The 27,216-nt window shown below is 30.7% G+C and overlaps 2 protein-coding genes across 3 annotated transcripts in view; one reads left to right on the top strand and one right to left on the bottom strand.

Annotated features, from left to right (window-relative positions):
- Positions 1-24,787, bottom strand: part of LOC142326005 (uncharacterized) — a 72,941-nt gene extending 48,154 nt beyond the window's left edge. The window contains exons 1-3 of one of the 2 annotated variants that reach the window (XM_075368054.1): positions 24,556-24,787; positions 8,919-9,131; positions 1,270-1,395 (exon numbers count right to left, since the gene is read on the bottom strand). In XM_075368054.1, coding sequence (XP_075224169.1) covers positions 1,270-1,395; positions 8,919-9,131; positions 24,556-24,557 — 341 coding nt within the window. In that variant the 5' untranslated portion in view covers positions 24,558-24,787. The remainder of the gene's footprint in view (positions 1-1,269; positions 1,396-8,918; positions 9,132-24,555) is intronic. The other variant, XM_075368055.1, reaches the window with a different exon arrangement.
- Positions 24,788-25,171: 384 nt separating this feature from the next.
- LOC142326004 (transmembrane emp24 domain-containing protein 2-like) lies at positions 25,172-26,455 on the top strand. Its single transcript, XM_075368053.1, has one exon. The coding sequence runs from the start codon at positions 25,408-25,410 to the stop codon at positions 26,011-26,013; it is 606 nt and encodes a 201-aa protein (XP_075224168.1). The 5' UTR covers positions 25,172-25,407; the 3' UTR covers positions 26,014-26,455.
- The last annotated feature ends 761 nt before the right edge of the window (positions 26,456-27,216 follow it).

The following is a 27,216-nucleotide window of genomic DNA, read 5'->3' as shown; positions in this document are numbered from 1 at the left end:
TTTCATTAAGTTTCCTTAAAAATGTAGCGATAGCTCGTTTTTTTTTTTAACTAAAGAAAAAAACAGCTATTTACTATTTTTTTAGAATATAGACATTATTGGCCACAGACTGTAGAAAGTGAATTCAATACTGTGAATGGTTTAACAGTGTTTAGTGGACAATTCTGATATTTTTTATTATGTTTTTTAAACTGAAGAGACTAGTTCTATTTATCAGGGTATGTTTATGCACAAAACTCACATTTATGGTCTTCCAACAACCCACATGCCATACATGAAATTCCTGTACATGACCAGAAGATCTGGGTGTAGATTGCAATATTCAGGAGAATAGTCAGCCCGATATTTTTAACAGAAACAGTAAATTTAGCTTGTTATTGTGAAATCATTCATGAGAGAGATAAACCTGCAAGAGGTTTATAAAGATCAGATCATTTCTAAGGGCTTGTAGCCACCTAATTCTCAGGACTTTTACTTTTGGGATTATGCAAATGGTAATGTTTTTCAAGGTAACCCTGCAGCCTCTAGGAACTTCTCAACTACTATTTGTGATTTCACCAAGAACATTCCACATGTACAACTTGTGAGATTCTTCAAGAACATGAAAAAATTCATGCAGATAAATTTAATGTTCATGGAGGACCATTTCTACCTAATGTTAAATCAACGTTACATATTGTTGTATTAGTGCATGGCAGGTGTACAGTTAATTTTCGGACGCACTGCACAAATTAATGAACAGGCAGCCAAAAGGTTAGTTGATACCTTGTTTTACTGAAAATGAGTCCTAACACACAGTCCAACCATTTATAATGGGCTTAAAATCAATTAAATAAATTGATATTTAATGTACTTGTATTACAGAAAAAATGATTACTTCTTTCCTATTGGTTTAAGGCAAGTAAGGGAAATATTTTTCTTTTTTTAATAATAGCTTTGAGATCTAAAGAATCTAACCAATAACCGGCACTAGCCACTTTCTCTGAAAGTAATTATACTCACTAAACAGTTAGCTCCTGAGGTGAACTACTTTTGGGACTGCTATAAGCTGTGTTTCAGCAACTTTCCAGTATATAACATAAAATGTAAAACGCCAACAAAAAATCATATGGTATTTTATAAGTACTTCATAGTATTATATATTTGTCACATGTGCATGAAAATCTTCTTTTCATAATCATGTTGTTTCAATAATTACTAGACATAATTTCCAATAATTTAAATTATACATTTGTTAATTTACAAATAAACAATTTATAAATCACTTACCTGATTTCCTCCATCACATAGTCAGGAAAATTAACATCACTAAAATGAATTATAGGATCTGGAACTTCATCACCCTTTAAAGTCATCTGATGCGAATTTCTATATTCTTCTACTTCTCTTGTATCTCTAAAAAAAAAAAAAATAATAATTGCTAAACAAAAATAAGAGATCAGTTCAGAATATAACAACTTATTTCAAACAACGAAGAAATTCATACTAGAAAAATAACTTGACAAAGAAACTTTTTTTTTTTAGAAAATACATAACTAGATATACAATTGTCACAAAAGTAGCTTGGTTTCTAACCCAAGAAATGAAATTTAACTTGCTGAACTGAACAAAATCTGCTTTTAGTTTTAAAATTGGACACTAGGTTTTACTACAATATTATTCATAAGAATCCTTGACTAGATGATACTTCTACAAAGATCATTGAACCACAAAAAATAAACACTAATTTTAAGATTATTGTATTAATTAATTCAGATTGTGAATAATAACATGATCACAAACGTTTTAAAAAGAATCAACTTGTAATATTCAGAAATTTCTGAAGGTTTATATACATCATAATTTTTTATTTATTTACAGAAAGGTGGTATAAATATGTGTTCCAAATATATGTTTGGACCTTAAACAACTGATTCTTCAATTCAATCTTGAAATAAATGAATAACCAGTATTCACCTTTTTGTTACACTTTATGCAATTCATTCATGCAGATGTAATAATATAAATACGAGTGTGGACAGTATGTATGTATATTACACACAGTAAATGACTGTCCAATCGAGTGTATGCATAATACATGCCTCCCAAGAACCTTTTGTGTGCATGTATTTTATATGTATACATATATAGTGCATTCATAGTCATGCACCCCAAAACAGATACTGATCCTACAGTTTGTTGTTACAAGGTTTCCTATGAGGTATATATTTTGCTGAAACTGTACTGGACATAGTCAAATGCATAATCATGCGGCGCCTCCCTCTGTGTCAAGGAAATTTGCTTCTTCCTTCATCAATCTTCTGCAACATCTCTTCATTTGTCACTTTATCCACCCATCTGATTTTTAACAATCTCCTACAGCACCACATTTCAAAAGCTTCTAATCTTTCTTCTCAGGTACTCTGATCGTCCAAGTTTCACTTCCATATAAAGCTACACTACAAAAATATACTTTCAAAAATGTTTTCCTGAAGTTTAAATTAATTTCTGATGTAAAAAAATTATATTTCTGACTGAAGGCTCGTTTCGCATGTGCTACTCAGCATTTTATATCGCTGAAGATGGATGAAGCAGGTCATCAATCTTCAGTAATTCTACTTCCCAAATAACAAAATTTTTCTACCTACATAATTCCTGGATACTCTGTTTCCAGATGGTCCGGAGGGTGAAGCGGAAATCGGCGTTAGGGCGGGTGAAACACCATTCCCTGGCGTTCGGACCGTGGAACCCGATGATATAGACCGAGTGGTTTTTCGAATGGCACTGAAGAAGGCACCGGGGATTGACCAACTTGACCCGGATATTTTTTACCATCTATTGCCTGTCATAAGAGAGCCGCTTGGCAGACTGTTCACGGGATGCCTAAGCTGGGGCTGCTTTCCGGCTTGCTGGAAGGTGGCCTTGGTAAGGGTACTCCTGAAACCTGGAAAGGATCCTGGTGAGGTCGGCAGTTATCGAGCCATCAGCCTCTTGCCGGTTCTCGGCAAGTTGCTTGAAAGGCTGGTTGCGGAACGGCTCGAGGAAAGCATTGATATGAGCTGTATTCTAAATCGAGGCCAATATGGCTTCATGAAAGGGGTTGGCACCGAGGATTGCATCTTAAATGCTCTTACCGAGGTGGAAAGCACCGACTGCAAATATGTTTTGGCTATTTTTATTGATATAGAGGCAGCATTTCCTTCCTTGTGTTGGAGTTCTGTCCTCTATGCTTTGGAACGCCACAATGTTCCCAGAGCCCTGCAGGCCGTGGTAAGAGACTATTTGTCTAACCGAAAGGCACTGTTTAAAGATGCGCACCTAGTTGTGGAAAAATCCGTCACCAGGGGAAGCCCGCAGGGTTCCGTTCTCGGTCCCCTGCTGCGGAACCTGGTGTTTGATGGATTTCTGGGGTTGACATTCCCAGAAGGGGTCACGGCCCAGGCTTTCGCCGATGACTGTCTCCTTTTAGTTCGTGGTAATTCACGACTGCAGCTAGAAAGTAGAGCGCAGGCGACTTTGTCAACCGCCGAGGGCTGGATGGACATGCAAAATTTCAAGATTTCTGTGCCCAAGACGAAGTTTATGCTTCTGAAGGGTGCAGACAAATTATCAATCAGTCGAAACCCCCACATTAAATATAAAGGCTGTGTAATCAGCCGAGTAAGGGTTCATAAGTACCTAGGTGTTTTGTTTGATGATAAGTTGCTTTTTAGCAACCACATTAAGCAAGTTGCGGCGGACGCTGTCTCTGTGATGCACAAACTTAGAAGGATTGCTCGGGAAGACTACGGGCTGTCGGGTCGCCAAATGTACTTGGTGTACCGAGGTGTCTTCGAGAGTATGATCGCATACGCGGCGCCAGTCTGGGCGCATAGGTTGGATAGAAATAGAGCACTGCTTCAAAATTTAAGGAGTGCCCAGCGCAGAGCCTTAATAGTATGCACTGGTGTTTTTAAAACAACCTCCTACGAGGCTACCACCGTATTGGGGAAGGCTCTCCCAATCGATTTAGTGGTGGAAGTTGCGAAGAGGTCGGGAAACCGAGGTATTTGGGATGCGGTTTCGGGCCGGGCTAGAACCGGAGCGGAACGACTATCACAATGCACCGGATCCAAATTTCATTCAGTTGCCCATTTCCCGCCTGCGGAAGAGGCTATGGAGCCTCGCGATGGATGCATGGCAGCATTCGTCTAGCGGCTGATGAGTTGTGTGTCTGCGGGGAGGCCCAGTCGAACGAACATAAGATGTTCGACTGCCCTGCTCTTGGGGGGGGGCCAGAGACCGGGCCACCCTGGAACTTAGAGGTCAGGGGGAAAACTGGCCGCTCATAAACGGCGAGTCGATGTGGCGAGAGCCGCATTGTCGGACCGTGTGAGGGTTCCTCGATGAGGTTGCGATGTTCAACCGTCATCGTTAGATTTTAAATTTAAATGGGATTTATTGATTCCTTTAGCGGAGCTGTGGGAAGTCCTTATCCGAAATAATGGCTGGCCACCAGCCAGTAAAAGCTCCAAGCGCTTTAAATGGTGGACAGGCACTAGCTGGCTGACAGCGACCGAGGCGTGGCGGCTTAAATTGCAGTCTTTTTAACTTGTAAATTTTTTAGTTTTAATTTGTAACAAGGGGTGCGCCTCCCCGATCTAGTTTTAATTTGACAAGTGAGCGGTAGGGACACGTAAGCGAGTGCTATACGGCACCCAGCTTAACCGTTCACGCAAGATAGGAGCTCACTAGGAGCATTAGGAATAACGAGGTCGCAAATCTGTTTTGAGGCACAGTAGCCGTTTTTTGGCACGGAACATTTGGTCTATGCTCTAGGGCGACCGAATGGGGTGGTGAAGGGAGAGATGCCAGCTAACCAAATTACCTACATAATCTTTTGTCTTCCTATTTTTACATTCAGTGATCCATCTTCATTATTTCGATTACATTTCATTACTTTCGTTTTGTTCTTAATTATTTTAATGTGGCAGTCCTTGTGTAGGACTTCATCCATGCCGTTCACTGTTTCTTCTAAATCGTTTTTACTCTCACATCATCAGCAAATTGTAGCATCTTTATCTTTTCACCTTGTAGTTATTCTGGTACTAAATTGTTCTTTAACATCATTAACTGCCAGTTTTATGTAAAAATAAAAAAATAACAGGGATAAGGAACATCCTTGACAGACTCCCTTTTTTACTATGGCTTCTTTCTTACGTTCTTCAATTATTACAGTTGTTGTTTGGTTCCTGTAAATGTTAGCAACTGTTCTAGGTAAGTATTTGAACCTAATTTTTTTTAAATGCTGAAAATTTTATCTGAGTCTACAATATTGAATGCCTTTTCAAGGACTATAAATGCCAAGTATGTTGGTTTGAGTGCTAAAATTGCTTCCCTTGTCCCTATACTTTTCCTGAAACCAAATCGGCCTTTTCCTAACACTTCTTCCACTCTCCTCTTAATTCTTTTGTACAGAATTCTAGTTAAAATTTATGAGGCATGACTAGTTAAGCTAATTGTTCTGTATTCTTCACATTTATCTGCTCCTGCTTTCTTTGGTATCATAACACTCTTTTTGAAGTCTGATGAAACTTCCCCTTTTCGTAAATATTACACACCAGTTTGTATAATCTACTTATCGCTTCCTCACCTGCACTGTGCAGTAATTCTGCAGGTATTCAGTCTATTCCATGAGCCTTTCTGTCAATTAAATCTTTTAATGCTTTCTTAAATTCAGATTTCAGTATTGTTTCTCCCCTTTCATCCTCTTCTTCCTCTATAACACCATTTTCTAATTCATTTTCTCTGTATAACTCTTCAATATATTCTACCCACTTATCAACCTTTCCTTTCATACTATAAATCGGTTTACCATCTTTGTTTAACACCTTATTAGGTTTTAATTTACGTACCACAAAATTTTCTTTAACTTTCCTGTACGCTTAGTCTATTTTACCAATGTTCATTTCTCTTTCCACTTCTGAACACTTTTCTTTAATCCACTCTTCTTTTGCAGTTTGCACTTCCTGTTTATAATATTTCTTAATTGTCGATAGTTCCTTTTACTTTCTTCATCACTAGCATTCTTATATTTTCTACACTCATCCATCAACTGGAATATATCATCTGAAATCCAAGGTTTTCTACCAGTGCTCTTTGTTCTGCCTAAGTTTGCTTCTGCTAATTTAAGAATTTCCTTTTTAACATTCTCCCATTCTTCTTCTACATTTTCTACCTTATCTTTTTTACTCAGACCTCTTGCGAAGTAGTCCTGAAATATCTTCTTTACCTCCTCTACCTCGAGCTTCTCTAAATTCCACCGATTCATCAGACACCTTTTCTTCACGTTTTTAAACCCCAATCTACATTTCATTATCACTAAATTATGGTTGCTATCAATGTCTGCTCCAGGGTAAGTTTTGTAGTCGATGAGTTGATTTATTCTTGATGATTTTATTCTTATTACAATGATTCTATAGCTATGCATTTTGAAATACTCTACTCTCTTCCCTATCTTCTTGTTCATTACGAAGCCTACTCCTGCCTGCCCTGTTATTTAAAGCTGAGTTAATTATTCTAAAATCACCTGACCAAAAGTTGTTTTCCTCTTCCCACCAATTCTTGCTAATTCATACTACAACGTCATTTAATTCATCCACTTTCCTCTTTAAATTTTCTAACCTACCAACCGTTTTTAGACTTCTAACATTCCATGCTCTGACTCGTAGAATGTTATTTTTTAATTTTCTGGTGACCCCTTCTTTAGTAGTCCCCACCAGATCTGAACGAAGGAGTAGTTTACCTACTGAATATTTTACAAGGAAGGCGCCTCCATCTTTCTTATATGAAAATGCAGAGTTACATTTTCTTGGAAAAAAAGCAGCTGTAGTTTTCCACTGCTTTCAGCTGCACAGTACTCAGAAGATTGAGTGATGTTGATATGGCCACTTTTAAGTCCTCCTGACCTATGCCCTTAACAACTACTGAAAGAGTTGCTGCCCTCTTTCAAGAATCATTCCTTAGTCTGGCTCTCAACTTATACCTCTCCGATGTGGATTGCACCTTTGGTCCAGCTACTCTGTATCACTGAGCACTCAAGCCCCTCACCATCGGCACGGTCTCATGATTCATAGAGGGAGGAAATATTAAGAAATTATTACAGATGTTGTAGCCTTGCTTAAAACTGAATGGCAGAACTGCTGGTTAGGCAACAAGATGAGGCTACAAGCTTAACTGTCAGTTTAACAAAGGGTTACATGAATTTTTTATTGATCATGTAATTTCCAGTAGTTTATGGTCTGCCTGGATCTCTCAGTAATTTTTACTTATGGGTTCATCTGAAAAGTACTGTTTTCAAAAATAACCCACAAATTTTGGACGAATTGGAAGAAAATATCAAAGACAGCATCTCTTATCCATGTAGCAACTTTAACGAAAGTTGCAGTAAACAAGTTTGATGCCTTCATCAATGTTCACAAAGGACATTTTTATGATTTACTGTGATGTCTATGGAAAAAAATTTAAGAACACAATTTATTTAGTTTCTTGTAAAATTAAGTTAAGTTACTCTTATCATTATGTAAGTTAAGTATAGTTTGTTTTACCCAAAGGTTGGATGATTTTACGAATGTTAAATGTTATGTATATTTTTATTTCATTAATATTATTTTAATACTGCACATTCAGACAGGTATATTATGTACATTCAGACATTATGCTTATTACAGAAGTTGTTAAACAGGTCAAGAGTTCAAAAATCTTATTTTTAAGTTTGTGCTAGAAATAGATTTTTCTCCAGTGTTCGTGATAATGATGAACCAAATAGTCACATGTTGTGTCCTAAAAGAATAAATAGTTGGTGTAAATATAATAAACACTTGGTAGATCCTCAACAACCACTGTTTAAACACAGAAGTATCCCTAGGGCAATTTTGAAAGTAATAAAACCTGTTTTTCAAGCTTTATCAAACTGTAATTTATTGAGCAAGTGCATTCACAGAACTATGCAAAATGTAAATGAATCCTTCAATAATGTAGTGTGGACAGTACTCCCAAAAAATGTATTTATAAAAAGAAAAACTTGAATTTGGCGTATAAGAGGCTGTGGCTACAATCAACAGAGGAAACATTAGTTGTGATGTTATTCACAGACTTGGACTTCAACATGGATACTACATTGTAAAAGGGCATGAAAAAACTTAACACACAACAAATCTGACGAATTGAAGTTAATTTCATATTACAAGAGATTAGCCACTAGAGAAAAGAAGGTTGCCAATAAAAGGTTGAAGAAAGAGCAGGCCTGTTTTGAGGTTGGATAAGTTGTATTTTACTTTTACATTGAATTTTATTTTTGCAATTTTGTGAATTCTATAATTTTAGCACAAAAGGAACATTTTCTTGGAAACCAAATGACCAATAAAACCCAAATTTTCAGGTGTCTTTACATATCCACATACACATTTTAACATGAGATATTTGTTGAAACATTTTCGTATGTTTTTATGCAGTTAAATTGACCAAAATTTGATACGTTTTATTTTATTTTAGAAACATTTTTATTTTTTAAATCAAAATTTTAAAAAATCCTCATGTTAAAATATGTATCAAGAATAGAGTAAAGAGCAAAAAAAATTTCATAATGATCAGATCATACAAGCTGAGAAAATGTTCCTTATGTTAGTATGGGGAAGATAGGTTGGAAACAGAACTCCTGACTCCCCTAAGTTAATATTTATACCATCAAAAAGTTTTTGTCCACCAGTTCCACTTCATGGAACAGCTATTACTGAAAATTTAATACCTGGTTCTACTTTTAGAAAATTTACTTTTTATAAGCATTAATGAAATTTTCTTTAAACTCCACTGATTTAACAACCAATAACTTTTATAAAAATCCTAAAACAGTGAATGAAAATGAAAGCTGAATAAAATTTAATAATGTAAAACAAACTTACCTGTTTTTTACATTCTCATGTGGAATATAAAAATCTTTACGAAATGGCTGTAGTGATTCCATTTCCCATCTCGGTCTTTTTAAAGGACCAGGTTTTGATCTGAAGCCACCTCCACTGCCTCTCCCAATCCCTCCTGCTCCTGCACCACGACCACTGCCTCCAAATCTTCCTCCACCAGCTCCACCTCTTCTAGACCTGGAACGGTCTCGATTCCTTAAAAAAATTATATTCAATAACATAATTAAAATCTAAAAACCTATCAAGAAAACCAGTAATTCACGTTATGCATTTTTCTTTATGCAAAAACTTTTTTCACTATTTAATATTGATTGACACATTCTACATGTTTTTAATATTCCTCATCACACAAAATGAATCTTGTCATTTTTATTCTTCTCAGTCAGCAATCCATCTAAACTAACATTAGCTTCATAAAAATAAATTACATTTCGTTTATATTTAGTCAGGTAGCACAGATTACAACCACATCTTTTCTCATTAAGAAAAATTGCTCCCATTTTTCTGTGTATATTCTGCCAGACTGTGCAAGCTATCAGGGTTCGAAAAATACTATAGGATGCAATTATATATATATATAAAATAGAATATGAATTAAAAATTACTAAAAAAATTTAATTAAACATAAAATTATATATACATATAATATCTTCAACTGGAGGTCTAATGTCATTTGACATAAACGCATAGTTAATAGGTGTAAAGCTGAAGATTTTGAATTTGTACACCTGTTCAACATCGAATGGAGACCAGACAGGAAACATGAAAGAACATCTGTCATTGCATATAGAACATACACAAATTTCTAAAAAGATGACTCATCTCAAAGAGCTTTACTTCTCAACAGCATTATTACTGTTGACATCATAATTTAGTGATGAGTAATCACCCTTGAATTTGTGCATGTGCACTATGCATGATGACTAATGTTCTTTCACATTTCCTGTCTAACCTCCATTTGATGTTGAACAGGAGTACGGTATACTACTGTAGTTGTAAAGCAGTTAGTTTTTTCATAACTGTTCCAATCTACCTTTTTTTGTGTTTTTCTAATCATTTCATCATCATGGAAAAACGTTTCACATATGACGCAGGCTTTAAACGCAAGGTTATTTTATGCGGTGAACAGATCACAAATTGCGCTGCTGGTAAACAGTTCTCGGTAAATGAAGTGAATGTAGATTAGTGGTGCAGTTTGAAACAGAAATTATTTGCGTGTAAACAAACAAAGAAATATTTTTCAGGTCAAAAACATGGGAAAACAGAGCTGGATATGAGCTGCTGTAAAAACAACTGGATATAAGATAGTAAGAGTAACTGTTATGTTGAGTGCTACTGCTGACAGTAATAAATTACAGCTGTACGTAATTCTGAACTGGAAAACTTTATTAAAGAAAGGTTCTGCAATGGTGTAATAGTTTGAGCTCAATACTACACCTGGATGACAAGCAATCTAATGCAAGATTGGCTAGGACTGTAGACTGGTTTGGATGTAGACTGGGTGGACTTCTGAAATTAAACAGTATGTTAGTGTTGGATGCTTTTCATAGTATTTTTTCTAACATTAAAACAAACCAAGACAAATGGAAAATGTGATTTATTTGTCATTTCTGGAGGTATGACGTCAATCACAACCACAGGATGTCGGGGTTAATAAATTGTTTAAAGATTGTATTCATGCACACTACAATCAGTGGTTGACTGAAAACAATCATCCCATTACACAGTGGCAAAATTAAATGAGCATCAGCAGCTACAATTGTAGAATTGATTTTAAAAGCTTGAAATGATTTGCCATTAGAAATAGTTAGAAAGTCAATCTTGAAATACTGCTTCTTGAATGCATTGGATGGTTAGGAAGACGATGTACTTAGGAACCGCAGTGAAACAAATGAATCTGACTCAGATGAAATTGACAATAACGATTTGACACAATAGAAAGTTAATGAGACACTGTTTAATCACAAAAAATTAATGCGATTGGTGATAAAATACCATGCTTATAAAGCTAAATATGTACATAGCTAACTACATTACATTTGAGATACATAACACAAAATATAGTTAGTGTTAAGTGTTTTCGATTTAGGTGTTTTACTGCTTATTTGGATCATTCAGTAAATTGTAGCTACTACTAAACTTTTTAATTCAAACTTTTTCAAAATGGGATAACTTAATGAAAAATACAAATGTATATAAAATATTTACCTTAATTTATAATATACAGCATTTTATTTGATATTTGCATTTTTCCAAGAAATTATCTACTAAATTTAGGGGCATCTTAAATTTGAAGAACTACGAAATATATTATATATAAATTAAATATAAAATGAAATATAATATTAAATTATAATTAATGAATAATTATTAAATAAATAGATTATTTTGATGAAAGGTAAACAGTAAATTTACAGCTGAATTACTATCAGCTGGTCGATAAAAAGGTAATCTACCCACTAAATGGAAATAATACGCATATGATATTTATTATAAGTAAATAATAAATAACACACATTTAAGAAATAAGCGTTTTTGCTGGAAAAATTGGTAACTTGAGTCTAAAGGTAAAAAAGTTCACTTGTTTTTTTATTTTATTTTGTCACATACATCATGATGAAGAAATTACATAACCAAAATATAATTGATATCACAATCACAAAAAAAAACTATTTCATTGTAAGTGTTGGCAAATTTCCTTACGACAAAAACAGAATGATATAAAACAGTTGTATTAAGAATTATACACCCCCCCCCCAAAAAAAAAACACTTAGTGTGAGGGAATCCCACAACGAACAATTGTCCTGAATAAAAAAAAAAAAACTGTTATTTTTTAAATTAAAAAAAATGTTCACTTGCCATAGGACTGTTTCAAACCATAATAAACTACTGGTTTAGAAAAAAAAAATGCAGACAATAAACAAGCAAGCTACTTAATTGTTAAGAGCAACATCTATTTAGAGTAATAGCAACCACAGTAGTAAAAACCGTTTGCTATTCATCCACTAAATATAATACTTGTAATTCAGAGTGTCTTCTTCTTCTTCTGAGTTTCACTACTTAATTATATCACATTGCAGTAGTAGGACTAAAGTTGATATGTGCCTTAATCATTAGATGTATCCTTTTCTCAACTACTGAAAAAAAGAGCACTTCGAGTTGTCACCCCTCCAAGATCCACTATCAACCACATACTGTTACCATGTACAAAGTATATGTGTTGCCTATTCCAATTCTCATGGCACAAATATAGTTAGGAAAGGATAGATAATATGAAAAGGAAAAGCTGAGAAGAGGTGATCAAACCCCAAATGGAGGTATAGAAAACAGAGTTAAATCTTGCCAATAGCAGTCAGGTATTTTTATCGCTGAGTAGTTATTTTAACATTCAATTCCATAACAGAGATAAAAAATAAAACTATCAAATAAAGAACATATTAATTCTATAATTTTATGTGAATTAACTAGATATGTATAAGTTTCTTGAATTTCAATGACAAAGTAATTAATGTGCTTACAGATATCAAATTTTGATTAGAAGCACATTGATGTAAAATAAATCTTACAAATATTTAACATAAAAAAAAAATGATATTTGTAATGGTACACCTACATGAATTTTATAGGTGGTGGTCCTCTATAGAGAATGTAACAACACTTGCAATTCAAATCAGGGTAGACTAGAATATACTACATGGTCTTGCTAGTTTTAAAAATATTTCAGATAGTTTCTTAACAGTAACCCAGTTTTTTTACTCAATTTATAATCATGAAATTGTAAATTACAATTATCAATTCATAGAAAATATCTATATAAACTGTCTTGTTTAAATTATAATTTTTCACTGCTTAATAAACGTTTCAGTATACTTTTTTTCTACTTTTAATAGCACTAACTGTCAGTGATTTATACACCAATCTCTTCAGCAGAAGATGAAGAGACTGACAAGATAAATGAAAATACATGTTATATAATCCACTTAAAAAGGTAACAATTTAATTCTAATTTATGGAAATCTTATATTTGTGGAATCTTACAGTAGAAGGATGAAATGAAAATAGACCGAAAGAGAATAGGCTGGATCAATTTTGGGCATAAGGCTTTCAGAATTTTGCAATATGCATTAATTAGTAACTAAACATCACCTTCTTCAAAAAAAAAAAATAATAATAATAATTGTGAAATGGGAAGGTGTCAGTCAGAATAAACAATGGTTATAGATTTCAAAAACAAATTACCAGAATGTAAAATTTATCCAGGTATGAACACTGATTCTGACTACTATTTATTTAATTGTGATGAAATTAACAGTTGAAGTTCTCAAAATGACTTGTTCTTTTTTTTTCTAAAAAGAACTAGGAATAACAGGACTGTATACAGACAAGACTAAAAAGGAAAGTTGATGTAAAAATGTGAACATGTCACCAGGTACAGATTTAGAAGTTAATGTAAAAAAATTCAGTTAAAAGCAAATAGATGAATTTAAAGAAGAAAATAATTACATCAGGATAAGAGATTTAAGTAAAAAGACAAGTTTGTAAAAAATCTGGCTTACATTAGAAATTAAAAATAAAAATGCCACAGATGAAGAGAGTAACCTGTAAAGGCTTTTTAGAAATAAAATTAATCAAGACAGCAAGGGAGAATTACTTAAAGAATAGAATGTAGTAAAGCAGAATAAAATAGATTACTGGAAAGGAATTAATATATACAAAAATCAAAAACCATTTTGAGGGAATGAAGCCAAAATGTAGTGATAAAAGTAAAAACAAAAGAAAATTCTACAGGTGGCAGAAATATATTAGAAGGACCATGTAGAGAAAATATCATATTTAGCAGACAGAAAGGGTAGTGATGATCTGACAGGAGACTCCATTTTAAGATCTGAGTTTGACATAGCTCTAAAAACCTAAGCAAGAATAAGGCAGTAGGGATAAGTAGTAAACCATAAGAATGAACTAATACATTTTTACTTCTTTGTACGAAGTAAAAGAAATATTGTTATCATGAAAAATTTCAGTTTTCAGATTTCAACGGAAATATCCATTTCGACTATCCCTGAATCCATTTTGCCTACTTTCAGCAAGATGTCTGTATGTATGTACCTTGTGTAACTCAAAAACAATTAGCCATAGGATGTTAAAATTTTGGATATAAGACTACTGTTGTAACATCTAGTTGTGCACCTCCCCTTTTGATTGCATCGACTGAATCAAGTGTCTAAAAAAGCCCAAAATAAAAAAAAATTTTTAATTTTGAACTTTTTCTTAACTGCAGTAATAATCCCTCATTGAGAGGTTTCCAATGATATATCATAAGTGGTACTATTTTCATTGGTTCCAGAATTATAGCCAAATAAAATTTTCATCAATGAAATATTTTGATCTTACGAGGGAAGGCACATCGGTTCGAATCAGACTTCATCTATTTTTTTAATTTAAATATGTTGATTTATTAATAATTACTAACCTCTGATTGTAAAAAAGTGTTTACAATAAATAAAAAAAATTTTTAAAAATGAAAAAATATATCAAAGTTATTAATGACAAAAAATTTTATGTACTTTTCATTTAAATAAAATGTGTATATGTAATCTAATATGCATACAAGGAAGTAATGTGATATACACATCAGATTTTTTTAGAATAAGTATAATTGTTACTACATCAAAGAAAGCAAAGACAAATAAGTGTAAGAATTACTCTAATGCTGTAATGAGCATCAAAAATATTCTCTCTGAAAGGTATAGTAAATTAAAAAAAATTCAAGTTTGAGAAAAAGCACAGGGGTAACTACTCTGGACTTCCAATTAATCTCATAAGACATTCAACAAAGTAGAATGGAATTAAAATGTGAAGGAAAATTGGACCGAAATGGTAGAAAAGAATTACTTAGAATCTATCTAAGAAACAGGAAGCACTAAAAAGGTAGATGAAGATATGGTGAAATAAAAATGTAATCTGAACCTTTTTTTTTTACTTTTATGTGCTAGGAGCAATACACAGAACAAACAATAAATTTCAGGGCAGAGCAACTGTCCAAGGTAAGAAAATAAAATTAGTAGATTTGCTGATAATTTGTTTGGCAGAAACCAAAAATAAAAATTTTGAATATGAATTCGCTTCTAGCAAAAAAATTCACTTGGAAATATATAAAAATAAAAGTAGCAGCAAAAGTGCAACTGAAAGAATAAGGAGTTATATATTGAGGTAGCAAAATAATAAGCAGCAAAAGATGGAAAAATAAAGAAATTAATGGATTCATAACAAAGAGCTGAAGGAAAGCTTTTATGAAAAAAATAAATTTCCTTACAACAAACATAAATTTTAGAATTTAAAGACAAATTCTTAAAAAAATACTTTTAAAGAGAATGGCCCTTTATGGTAGTGAAACATGGACACTAAACAAATTTTCAGGAAAATTTGAAAAACAAACAGAACAGAGGCTGCTTTTAAGAAATAGTACTGCAAGAATCTGATAAAATTAGATGGACTCATACGGATCAACATAAGAGATATAAGAATTGGATAAAAGAGACGTATATGGCAGGATTTTTGGGCTACAAATAAATTTAATAATTCATTAATATATAAATTTAATTAATTTATTAATTAATGCGTAAAGGATGAGACAGTATATGAAGACAAAATATTGGAAGAACATATTAATATTAACATAATTAATTGGAATGAAGAGAAAGATTACATAGAACAGAGATAAACAAGTAAATGAGCAATGAAAACGAATGAGTGATGAGGTGGACTCATCATTGCAAATCAACTGATTTTGAAGTTGAGAGTTCTAATGTTCAAATTCTAGTAAAGGCAGTTACTTTTTGTACGGATTTTAATACTAGATCGTGGGTTCCGGTGTTCTTCAGTGGTTGGGTTTCAATTAACCACACATCTCAGAAATGGTCAACCTGAGACTATACAAGACTACACCACTTCCATTTACATTCATTCATACATATCAGCCACATTCAACCTCTGATGTAATACTTTATGGTAGTTCTGGAGGCTAAACAAAAAAAAAAAGGAAATGAAAGAAAAAAAGAGTGATGAAACAATATGACAGCAGTAAAAGGATTTAAGTAGCAATTCTTAGATTTATCATTTACACACTTTTTTTTTTAGAAAAATCCAGCAGTAGTAATAATAATCAAGTGATTTTCACAATTAGTTATGACAAAGGAAGAATGTGAATTGCTTTGTTTACTGCTTCAGAGTAATTATTTGAAAAATGTTCATTACTTACTGTATTAGTAGTCCACTAATTCTGGAAATATATTACAAATAAAAGGCACATTTTATTTTATTAAAAATTTACCATATAATACTATTAAGTCAATCATCACCACAACTCAAGTTTAATTGTAAGTACAACCTATAATGAAATAATAGTCATACAAAAAAGGTGTTAATCAATATTATAAAGTTATCATGCATTCAAATTATTAAAAAGAAACTAGTTAATTTTCCTGACATGAATACTGATTAAATTATAAAATCTATAACAGCAAGGGAGTATTAGTTCATAATATTTCTAACGAAAAGAAAGAATGATTATTGAAATACAACTAAATTGAAGATGCTCAAAATCATTTTACAAACTGTTTTTAAAAGGTTCTATTTTCTCACACTTGTCTTTTTGTGACTTATTAGTGAAATCTTTTTTATTTTTTATCAATATATCACTTATTTTTATCAGTAACCTCTTTTATTTTTTATCTTAACAGGTAATTAAAGAAAACAACTGACTTTATGAACTTCTTTCTGCTGTAATTAATCAAATTTAATATACAGCAACCTACCTCCAAAATAAAGATGACAAAAGTTTTATAAAATTAATGAAACAATTTCAAATCTTTACTTCAATTTTCATTGAAGCAGTCTATTGAAAAAAATATTGTAAGTGAAGATATTATTTAAATTCAGTATAGTACATTGTTGCATGGTATTGCAATATTTCAGAATACTTTTTTCCTTCCTAAATCTGACTTCCCAAAATAGATTTCTAAAAAACTTAATTAGCAATAAACACTACAAGTCAGTTTAAAGATGTTTTACCTCTTTTAAGCGTTATTTAAATTTCTATTTAATTTTTAATTAATATTCATATAAATATTGATAACTTCTAAATGATGATACAAATACCCAGTAAAATAGTTAAAACCAAGTGAATATACCATCCATCGTTATTTCCCGCGTTGTTCCAGTATGGTCTATATTGGTTATTGTTGTAAGAAGGCCTGTATTGACTATTGTTGTAAGAAGGCCTGTATTGGTTATTGTTGTAAGAAGCCCTGTATTGGTTATTGTTGTAAGAAGGCTTGTAATAGTTATTATTATATCCATATGACCTGTTCATATAAGAGTTCGGGTAACTTGTATTTAATCTATAATTGTACCCAGGTTGAGGCGCCTGCGTAGGATTGCCTTCACATTTAATAAAAAACAAAAGACATGTTAATAAATAAAAAATTACTGCTGATGAAGCTCGACCAAACAGTAAGTTAAAATAACACATCATCTTACACTTGTTGGCCAGTATCGGCCCACACTAAATACAAATAATATTGATAGTTTAGAGAGCAATAATGATCAGATAAGTGAAGGAATTTTTTAACCAATCTAAGATAATTTAACAATAAAATATTTATCATAAAATTAATTGGTTTTTAATCATGAACAAATATTAATAATTGTCTATGTCAAATATAAATCACGTGTAAAAGAAAATATGAAACCAATGTTTGGTCTATTTAAAAAACAATTATACCTGTACGGATGATAAAGGGAATTAGTAATAATTAATAATAAATGACCAAAATAAGAACTGAAACTAATTTTTTTCTTTCTTGTTAAGCTTATTTAGAGTGCACTAATTAACAACAACAATAATAAAAATCTTTTCAGTTAAAATGAAGAAATAAGTGTTTAAAAATGAATTTTTATTTGTCTCTAGTATTATTCCTGAACGATACTTTCTTCTTAATGAAACATATAGGTTGATTTTATCTTGGTCCAGATTCAAACTTAAACAACATAATTTAAAAAAATGCAGGATGCCATACTCTCTCTTGGTCAACGGTTGTTTCAATAAAAAAAATAATAAACTGTAAATCCCAGCAAATAAGCAGAGATTATGGAATTAAAAACATAGGAAATTAATAATCGATTTATATACTAGGGATTAAATTAAAATCTACTAACATTTATAGGTAAGTGAATTAAAATAATTGTAAAAAACATACTATGTATGTTAAGTGTCATACATATTACTATTGTTATTAAAAAAGAAAAGAAAAAAGATTTAATGATATTCATTAATTACTTCATTTATCTTTTAACAAATTTTTATCGTAAATATTCTTAATGTTCGAGGTTTATTCCTTACCTATTTCAGTGCATATAAATGGGTTACTCTATTTTAGTACTTGGAAAATTGAGGAGTAATATTTATAATATTTCAATACTAACTAAACTGAAAATGTGAAGCAGTATCAATGGGCTATTAATGTAGCCCCACTTCTACATTACTAAAGTTCTAAGAACAAAAAAAATTATTATTAGTAGCTGCTCAGTCAGTTTTCAAGTATCCTCTGGACTAATAGGTTTCCTAATTCAGGTCAATATTTCCTTGCCTGATGATATAGGGGTCAATCCATTTGAAGTGTCCCAAAAAAACATAAGCAGGTTGCTTGACCAATTAAAAAAAATTGAAACTTGCCCACTTCTTTCCTACATGTTTTAGGACCTTAAAACTATTTTTTTACCTGTAGCAGCCATTTTTGTTACGGTGCACACAAATATTTTTGATTGTAAGGGTTTACAAAAAAATCATAACTAAAAAACTATTGGTCTTAGAAGAATGAAACAAAAAGCAATTTAATCATATTTTCACAAGGTAAAAAATTGGACCAGTGGTTTATTTACTTATCTCTCTTCTTTCTATGAGAAGATTACCAATAAAGCTGAACATGAAAAACTATTAAATTTTACTTTTGGTAATTTTTTCAAAAAAAAGAAAAAGAAAAGAAGAGTGATGGCATACACAGTTTGAATTATTTTTTATATACACATATATGTTAGTAGTTTTACCATAAATAATATTAATGGTGATATACTTACCCGTAAATTTTTAAAAACTAATGTTTTTTAAAGATTCAAATTTTGGCTTCAAATAACTTTGATAGAGCTGGTGATAAAAATCTCAAATTTGCATAACTTGCCGTGCTTTTGTAGATGATTATGGCAAATAAAAAAGTTTCTTCTGTATTGCACTAAAAAGTTATAACCTCTCAAAAATCATAAAAACCTATTAAAAGTGATATCATTCTGACTCACCAAATAAGTGCTCCAAAGGGGTTTCTTGTATTCTTTGCACTTTACATTTTTTATATCTAGCCCAAATGTTGTTGAAGTTTTCAACATTTGTTAAAGTTTTTTTTTTTTTTAATTATTAATAATATGATGTAATTTAATAACTTAACCTATACCAGTAACCTAATACAATTTCGATTTAAAAATGCTTACCCAAACTGAGATCTCAGTGAATAGCCTACTTAATTTTTTCAAGAATTCATGATTATTTGTATATTGGTTTATTTTTGTAAACACTATCGAAGAAAAAATAAATTGTGGTAAAATTTTAATTATTATTCAATCAAATAACTTATTTTTGTAGCAATGAAAGTTTTATTACTTAGCGTGGTTAACCAACAGCTATGATATCTCTTCTGATATAACCAGTCACTGTAGTTAGTTCAAATGATGTCAACTTTTTCAGGACTTTTAGAGTTCTTTTGGCACTGTACCATACACTGTTTTATGACATTCTTCAATCACATAAATTTCTATGGAACTTTGTTCTTTCATTGTTTTATGTGAATTATTTGAAAATAATATAAAAATTTAACTGATTTTAAAATTTGCAAATAAAATATTATTTAGTAAAACTTATTTATTTAATAAAAACATTCAAACACAGAATGAAATTTGAGACACACTGTAAAGATGTGAACAGGTCACTGACTAATGTCAGACTGACCAATCTGTAACTGAAAAGTTAAATGATGCAACAAGCATAAATGAGCATGCTGCAACATGATTTTTTCTGATGACTGGAAATGACTTCAAGTGCCTGTTACAACATGAACACTGCAGTTGAATAGTTTAAACAAGTCTATTTCAACTACAGTAATAAGTATAAAAATACTAAAGTGCCAAGAAGACAAGAAACCCCCCGTTGGAGCACTTATTTAGTGAGTTAAAATGATATTGCTTTTAAGAGGTTTTTCATGATTTTTGACAGGTTTTGAGAGGTACCTTTTTATTAGTACAATACACAAGAAACTTTTTTATTTGACATAAACATCTACAAAAACACTAAGTTGTGCAAATTTGAGATTTTTATCACCAGCCCCATCTGAGTTTTTTGAAGCCAAATTTTGAATTTAAAAAAAAACATTAGTTTTCAAAAATTCATTTAAATTTAGGGGTAAGTATATCACCATTAATATTATTTGTGGTAAAACTACTTATACCTACATATAAAAAAAATTCAAATTGTGTATGCCACCCCTGCCTCTTAAAAAAATTACCCAAAGTGAAATATCAGTTTTTCATGCTCAACTTTATTGGTAATCTTCTCATAGAAAGAAGAGAGATAGGTATACAAACCATTGCCAATCTTTTACCTTGATAAAATATGATTAAATTGCTTTTTGTTTCATCCTTCCAGGACCAATAGCTTTTTAGTTATGATTTTTTTGTAAACCCTTACAATCACAAAAATATGTGTGTGCACCGTAACAAAAATGGCCACCACAGGTAAAAATAATAGTTTTAAGGTCCTAAAACATGTAGGAAACAAGTGGGTAAGTTTCAATTTTTTTTGAATTGGTCAAGCAACCACCCTTGGGTCACTTCAAATGGATTGACCCATAGTGCTCTACTCCAAAAATTAAGAACAGTGAAATTTTCTTCACTAGTGCCATACCTTGACCTATATTATTATTTTTATTTTCTCAAAAAGAAAAATGTTTTTTGATTTTCACAAAATTTATTTAAAAATAATTTTTAATTTTTTGATTATTTATACAAAGTTTTACTCAAGATTTTAATCAAGTAAAAGCTTCATCCATTGATTGTATTTTAAGCAATACCTACCATGTTTAATTGAAACAAAAAGTTATATTCACACTCAGGTTAAAAATACTATGTATGGAACCTAAATAAACAAAATATAACATTAAATATAGATAAACTTTAGGAACAGTTACTAATGGATTAGTAAATGCATCCTAACCAACACCTGTATCCTCAAGGACGTTTAATATATTTGTATTAATGGACTGAGCTTGTGCTGCAACTGCCAGTTCTCTAAAGTAAGTGATAAATAAACTTTATTAATACAAGAGCAATAATTTAAACTTATAAAACAAGATTTATATTAATGACATTCAATTTTATTTAAAAGATTTTTTTATTTGTTTCTTATCAATTTTTATATGGTCGAAGGTACAATGTACTACAGGTTACATCACTATTAACTTAGTTATTTTAACAGTTCAATATATTTAAAATATTTGTCATATGCCATTCACTAAATATAATTCAACTGTTAAAATAAATATTTTGCTTAATATGAACAATTAATTCATAGTTTAACACGTTTTGTGAAACTACTTTCATGTCCAAATATTCATATTCAAGCAGCATCATCTCACCCAAAGCTCATGTCTGATCATGTAGTCCTCACACTTAAGATACTTCCCCTCCTTTTGCACAAGAGATATAGAAGGAATGATATTCTCTAGGCAAGTTGTGCAGTTCTCTAGTTAAGTTGTGCAATAATTATGATGCAGAAAGTTTTTTCAAAATGGAGTGACCTTGGGGTTAGTTACTGGTGAACTTTGTCATAAATTCAGCAATCAGTTTTTCCAAGTAAGTGATTTAAAATTAATATAAGCAACTACATTTTCAACTCAAAAACTGATGCCATTTGTCAATAAAATAAGAATAAATCTCACAAGCTATTTTGAATCTTTGTTTTTATCTTTAGCATCTAAAATGGTAGTAATAAATAAGATACAGTATCAATTTGCCCTCCTAGATGAAAATAAGCAACTATTTGTAAAGTTTAAAAAGGATTAAAATTTAATACCTTATCTAAAATTGGTATGTGTGCTTTCTGTGCTTTAACAGTTAAATGGTGTATACTTCCTAGTGTAAATTGTACATGTGTGTATGTGAATGCAAAAACAATGGAATGTAAGATGAATGACTGTGTGACCAAAATGCAAAGCTGATTATAATGACTCACTAGATTTAGTTGTTTATGACTAAAAATGGTGGCTGTATGTTTTTTGAAATTAGTTCTGTCCAGGAAAAGATTTACTAGATGAAATCATATACAAATAAATTAATATGCTGGAAGAAATAACTTTCTAAAAATTGATTAATATTTACAGAACTTAGATATTATGGAGATCATGAGAAGAGATGAAGTTTTTCATGCTCTGGTCAAAAAACTTTAAATGCTGGAAAAAAAAGATTATCTCAAAGGATCAAATAAACCATCCAAAAATAACTTTAAAAAAATTTAATAAATATTTATCTGCTATCTTGGGTGACTTTCTGAAAATGTCTTATTTCTCTAAAGTCTTATTTTTGTTAGTTTTCATTAAGCAAACCCAGAAACAACCTTACACCCTTATATCTACTATTACAGAAAATACAACCAAGAATACTGTTTCATAAACCCATTTAAATTATATTACCGCAACTTTACATATTTTTCACACAAAAACATCTGGATGATCTGATTTCTTGCAAATATTAAGTTAATAATAAAAACTCCTATTTGCCACCATTTTTTGACCTTGCTGTTGAAGTTTAGTGGAACGTTTTGGTTCTTCTCATTGAAAAAAGTCTGCAATAGGTTTGGTGGCACAACCAAAAGAGTGGTGAGTAAGAAAACCAGCAAAAAATATATGATTGCTAACTTGACATAGTTTTAATAATCTTATTATAGCAAAATAATGTATATCTATAATTTTTTTATATTTTGGTCTAATATTATATTAGTTAAGTTTAGGTGATAAAATTGCATTGATTATTACACATATAACCTAGGGTTTTCTGAAACCTTGGTTTTTTGTGACACATTCCTGTGAAGTTATTTTATTTTGAATATAGCTGATTTTATGGAAAATAAAATATTTAGACCTCCTAAAAAAATTAAGATAAATGAGACATCTCTCAAATCTCCTTTTTCAGGAAACTTCTAAAAAAATCTTTCAAGACAAACTTTTTTCATTAAAAATATCTACTTCTTAAGCTGAAATTCCATTTTTAAAAACTGGATTTTAAATTACATTTTTACCTATTTCCTTCAGTATAGGTCAACCACATTATATTTAAAAAAATATGCTCAGGAAAACTGGTACTGTTTTAAAATTCTACATATTTTAAATCTAAGACATAAAAAATGTTGTTAATCTATACAAAGGTTAGGCTAATATTTTTTTTACGAATGATAAATAACAGATGTATTTTCAATTTATCTTTAACTCTTCCAGAGTTAAAGATTGGCATAAATGTGGATTATCTGTGCAACTTTTGAAAATGTATAACTTTGTTCTGATCAAAAAATCAAATTGAAATTTTTACTTTAATTTGCGCTTAAATATATATATTTTTTTTCAATTTTTTTATATTTTCCTTTTTATTCAGAGTTTGATTTTTAATAATTTTATTATATATATATATATATATATGAAAAATTACATTTTTATCCCAAGTCCCACCACAGATATCAAGCTTCAAACTTTCAAAAATTCATAAAAAAAGAAGGAAATGCTTGTTAAATGTTCTTACTCTAGCTATGGTGAGTATGGCAGCAGCATAAGTAATAATATTTAAAAAATCAACTTAGATATGTCACCCCTTCATTACAAATTTTAGCTACTTCCAAGACCCATGTATTACGTTTCAGGTTAATCATTGGTTACATAAGTAACCAATGATTTTTCACCATTCTGTTCCCATCATCTTAGATATAGTTTTAACAGTATACCAATAAAATAAAGCAGTACAATAGATTTTTAAAAAGGCTGAACTCACATCTTTGTGTATAATATTGATTAACTGGATGAATTATATTATGTACAAAAGGATGGATAACTATGCATAGCCCAAACGCCACAATAATATAAAAGTCCACAGTTATAGTAAAATGAAATATGTAAGGATCTAATTTCAAAAAATACTGATTTTCCTATTAACATGTTCTGTAACAAACATAGCTAAATTACTGGTTGGATAAAATTTATTCTCTAATATATTAAATATCAAGAATTCAATAGGTTTAAATAATTTTAAAAGAACGAAATATTAGAAGCAACATAACAATAATTGATAAGACAAAATGCATATGAGCAGCAGTTTCAAGTACAAAACCTACCTCACTATACAATTAACTTACCAATCACACTAACGTCACAAAAGATGAAATGGAACGTACAACATATTTTTTCAAACTTCTGAACATTACAATATTAAAAAGACCACCAAAGAGTGTAATAAAAAGTTATTTACAGCAATACTTACATTGCAAAACGTAAAAACCGCTAGACTGGAATAACAGACAAGCGACTCGGAATTGTTGTCAATAAGCTAACTTTTGATACAATATTTAGTACTAACTTCTATTAATTCAAGTCAAATGAGTTTAAATGCCTCAAATAATCTACTAATAATACTTGAAACACATAAAAACCAATTAAAATCAGATTCTAAATTCAGCCCACAAGTACACTTGTCAACAAATAGTCAACAAAATGGCGTCATGGAATTTCCTGCTCAAGCGCATTTCAGTTCCAATTAATAATTTATTAAAAATTTGGAATGAAGAAACTTAAGTTAAATTTTCATTGCTAAATACACTTAAAAATAAAAGCAATCTTAGTAGGATTTTTAACCAGCATGTTCAATTTGGGTAATCAATAAACATAGTTACTGTTTTTTAAACATTAAAATATTCAATTTACAAAGAAATTTTTTTACCTCCTATTTATAGTTTCATATTTTGTATTCTGTAAGTAAACTTTAATACTTTTTCAAGGTAGATTAATAAATAATACGATAAAATTTTGTTAACATATATATATATATATATATATATATATATATATATATATATTATCTATTTAAGCGTTGGCAGCAATAGTGACAAGTTGGAGGAAGGGTTATGTGTTTTTTGCGGTTATGAGTTATTTACCACTTATAAGTCGTATGGTGTATTTTTTTTATTAGTAATTTAAGTTTACTTTAATTTTAGACATTTTTTACTGCTGTAATTAAAATTAGAGAAAACACAAGTTAATTTTAGTCGAAAACGTAAATTGCTAAAAGCCACGTCAGTCATTTCTCATGTAAATTTAAGTGGAGTGTACTATAATCATGTCGCATCATTATTTATTCGTAGCTTTATTAATTTCCTGTTTAACTCAAAATTGTTATGGGTATTTTATCACCGTAGATGCTCATGCCGAAGAATGTTTTTTTGATAGAGCAGAAATAGGAACAAAATTAGGGTTAACTTTTGAAATATCTGAAGGTGGTTTCTTAGATATTGATTTCTGGATACTAGGACCAGATCAAAATGTAATACATAAAGGAGAAAGAGAAACAAGTGGGAAATATACATTTGCTGCCCATGCAAATGGTGTTTATACTTACTGTTTTAGTAATAAAATGTCTACAATGACTCCAAAAGTTGTGATGTTTAATATGGAAGTAGGAGAAGCACCAAAAGCTGATGAAAAAGAGGAGGCTGACAATAACAAATTAGAATCTATGATTAAAGAGCTGACAACATCTTTGACCAATGTGAAACACGAACAAGAATATATGGGTGTTCGAGATAGAATTCATCGTAATATCAATGAAAGTACAAATTCACGTGTTGTGATGTGGTCTTTCTTTGAAGCACTTGTTTTGGTGACAATGACTGTAGGGCAGATTTTTTACCTGAAACGGTTTTTTGAAGTGCGTAGAATTGTTTAATGTTGTTAAGCTATTTCATATTAACTTTACTGGCCATTCTTTGTTTTAAGTTATCTGTTCTAATTATATGTAAGTAAACCTATGTTTTTATTTCTCTATTCAAAAGTAATCAGATTTCTTCAAGATCCTTAAATACTGTTAATCAATTGTATAATTTATCACTATCTTATTCTCGCTAAGACTATAAAAGTTGTGATTTCAAAATTTTTACTGAGAGGCATTCAGAAGTTAATTACTATATTAAACTAATATAGTGTTATTTAATTTCACAGATTCAGTATTTTAATGACTAAGTGTGAATTGTAAGTTTAAGGTATTTAATTTTGAACTGGTGGTTATTGTGTGTTTATAAGTTTATAACTAATTCTATTGGTTTTGTGAATTTGTTAATATGAAGTAAATATTGTAATACATTTTTATTAAATTAATAACTTATTACTAACAGCTGTTCTAATTTGTTTAAAAAGTCTTTAATATAAAATTACATTAAATTGTCAAAATATAAATCTACACACATCCTTATCTCCATGAGAGATGGTAATAAATATGCACCCCTGGGCCTACTAATTTAAAAGTGAGTATAAAAAATTCAGGAAATTAAACTTTGTAATTTTATATGCATCAAATTGTTTGTGCCATATAATAATAGTAAGTTTATGCAGCTCATTAAACATTTGGTACAAATAGATGCTACACCAATTTTAACTGTCTTTAACTAAGCTTAAATAATTATAACATATGTAATTTTACTTTCAGTTGTTACTTAATTGCATAAATGATGGAACAAATTAAACCCTGATGGATACTGATGACACCAAAATATAATTAAAGAAGAAGCTGCTGTACTAGTATTGTACATTACACCCAGTAGTGTGCTACTGAATCATATTTATTATTAGTGCCTTATTATCAAGTGTATTATCTGTTGTAACAGAAATATTTATTTATACTAGTCATGTGCACAAAATATACCGTAAAACTTGTTAAAAAAGCATTCCTTTCAAGTATCTATGTTTGTGTTGATGTGGTATGACATTGGATCTCTTGGTATTTATGCCTGTCTTGCTATTTTAAATCATTTATATTAGAACGTTGTTTAAAGCTTTGTAATTCGTGTGTTGTATGAACAATAGAAAAAATACTTATGAACAATTGATTTCATATTTAAAAATAAAACCTGATTTTATAAGTAAAGTAAACCTA

The sequence above is a fragment of the Lycorma delicatula genome, chromosome 6, assembly GCF_047948215.1.
Source record: "Lycorma delicatula isolate Av1 chromosome 6, ASM4794821v1, whole genome shotgun sequence".
Lineage (NCBI taxonomy): Eukaryota > Metazoa > Arthropoda > Insecta > Hemiptera > Fulgoridae > Lycorma > Lycorma delicatula.
Note: the sequence above shows the minus strand (reverse complement) of the source record. Positions and strands in the feature narration are given on the sequence as shown.

Bases quoted from the DNA above. Each gene is read 5' to 3' on its own strand.
- LOC142326004 (XM_075368053.1), top strand. From the start codon at position 25,408: ATGTCGCATCATTATTTATTCGTAGCTTTATTAATTTCCTGTTTAACT.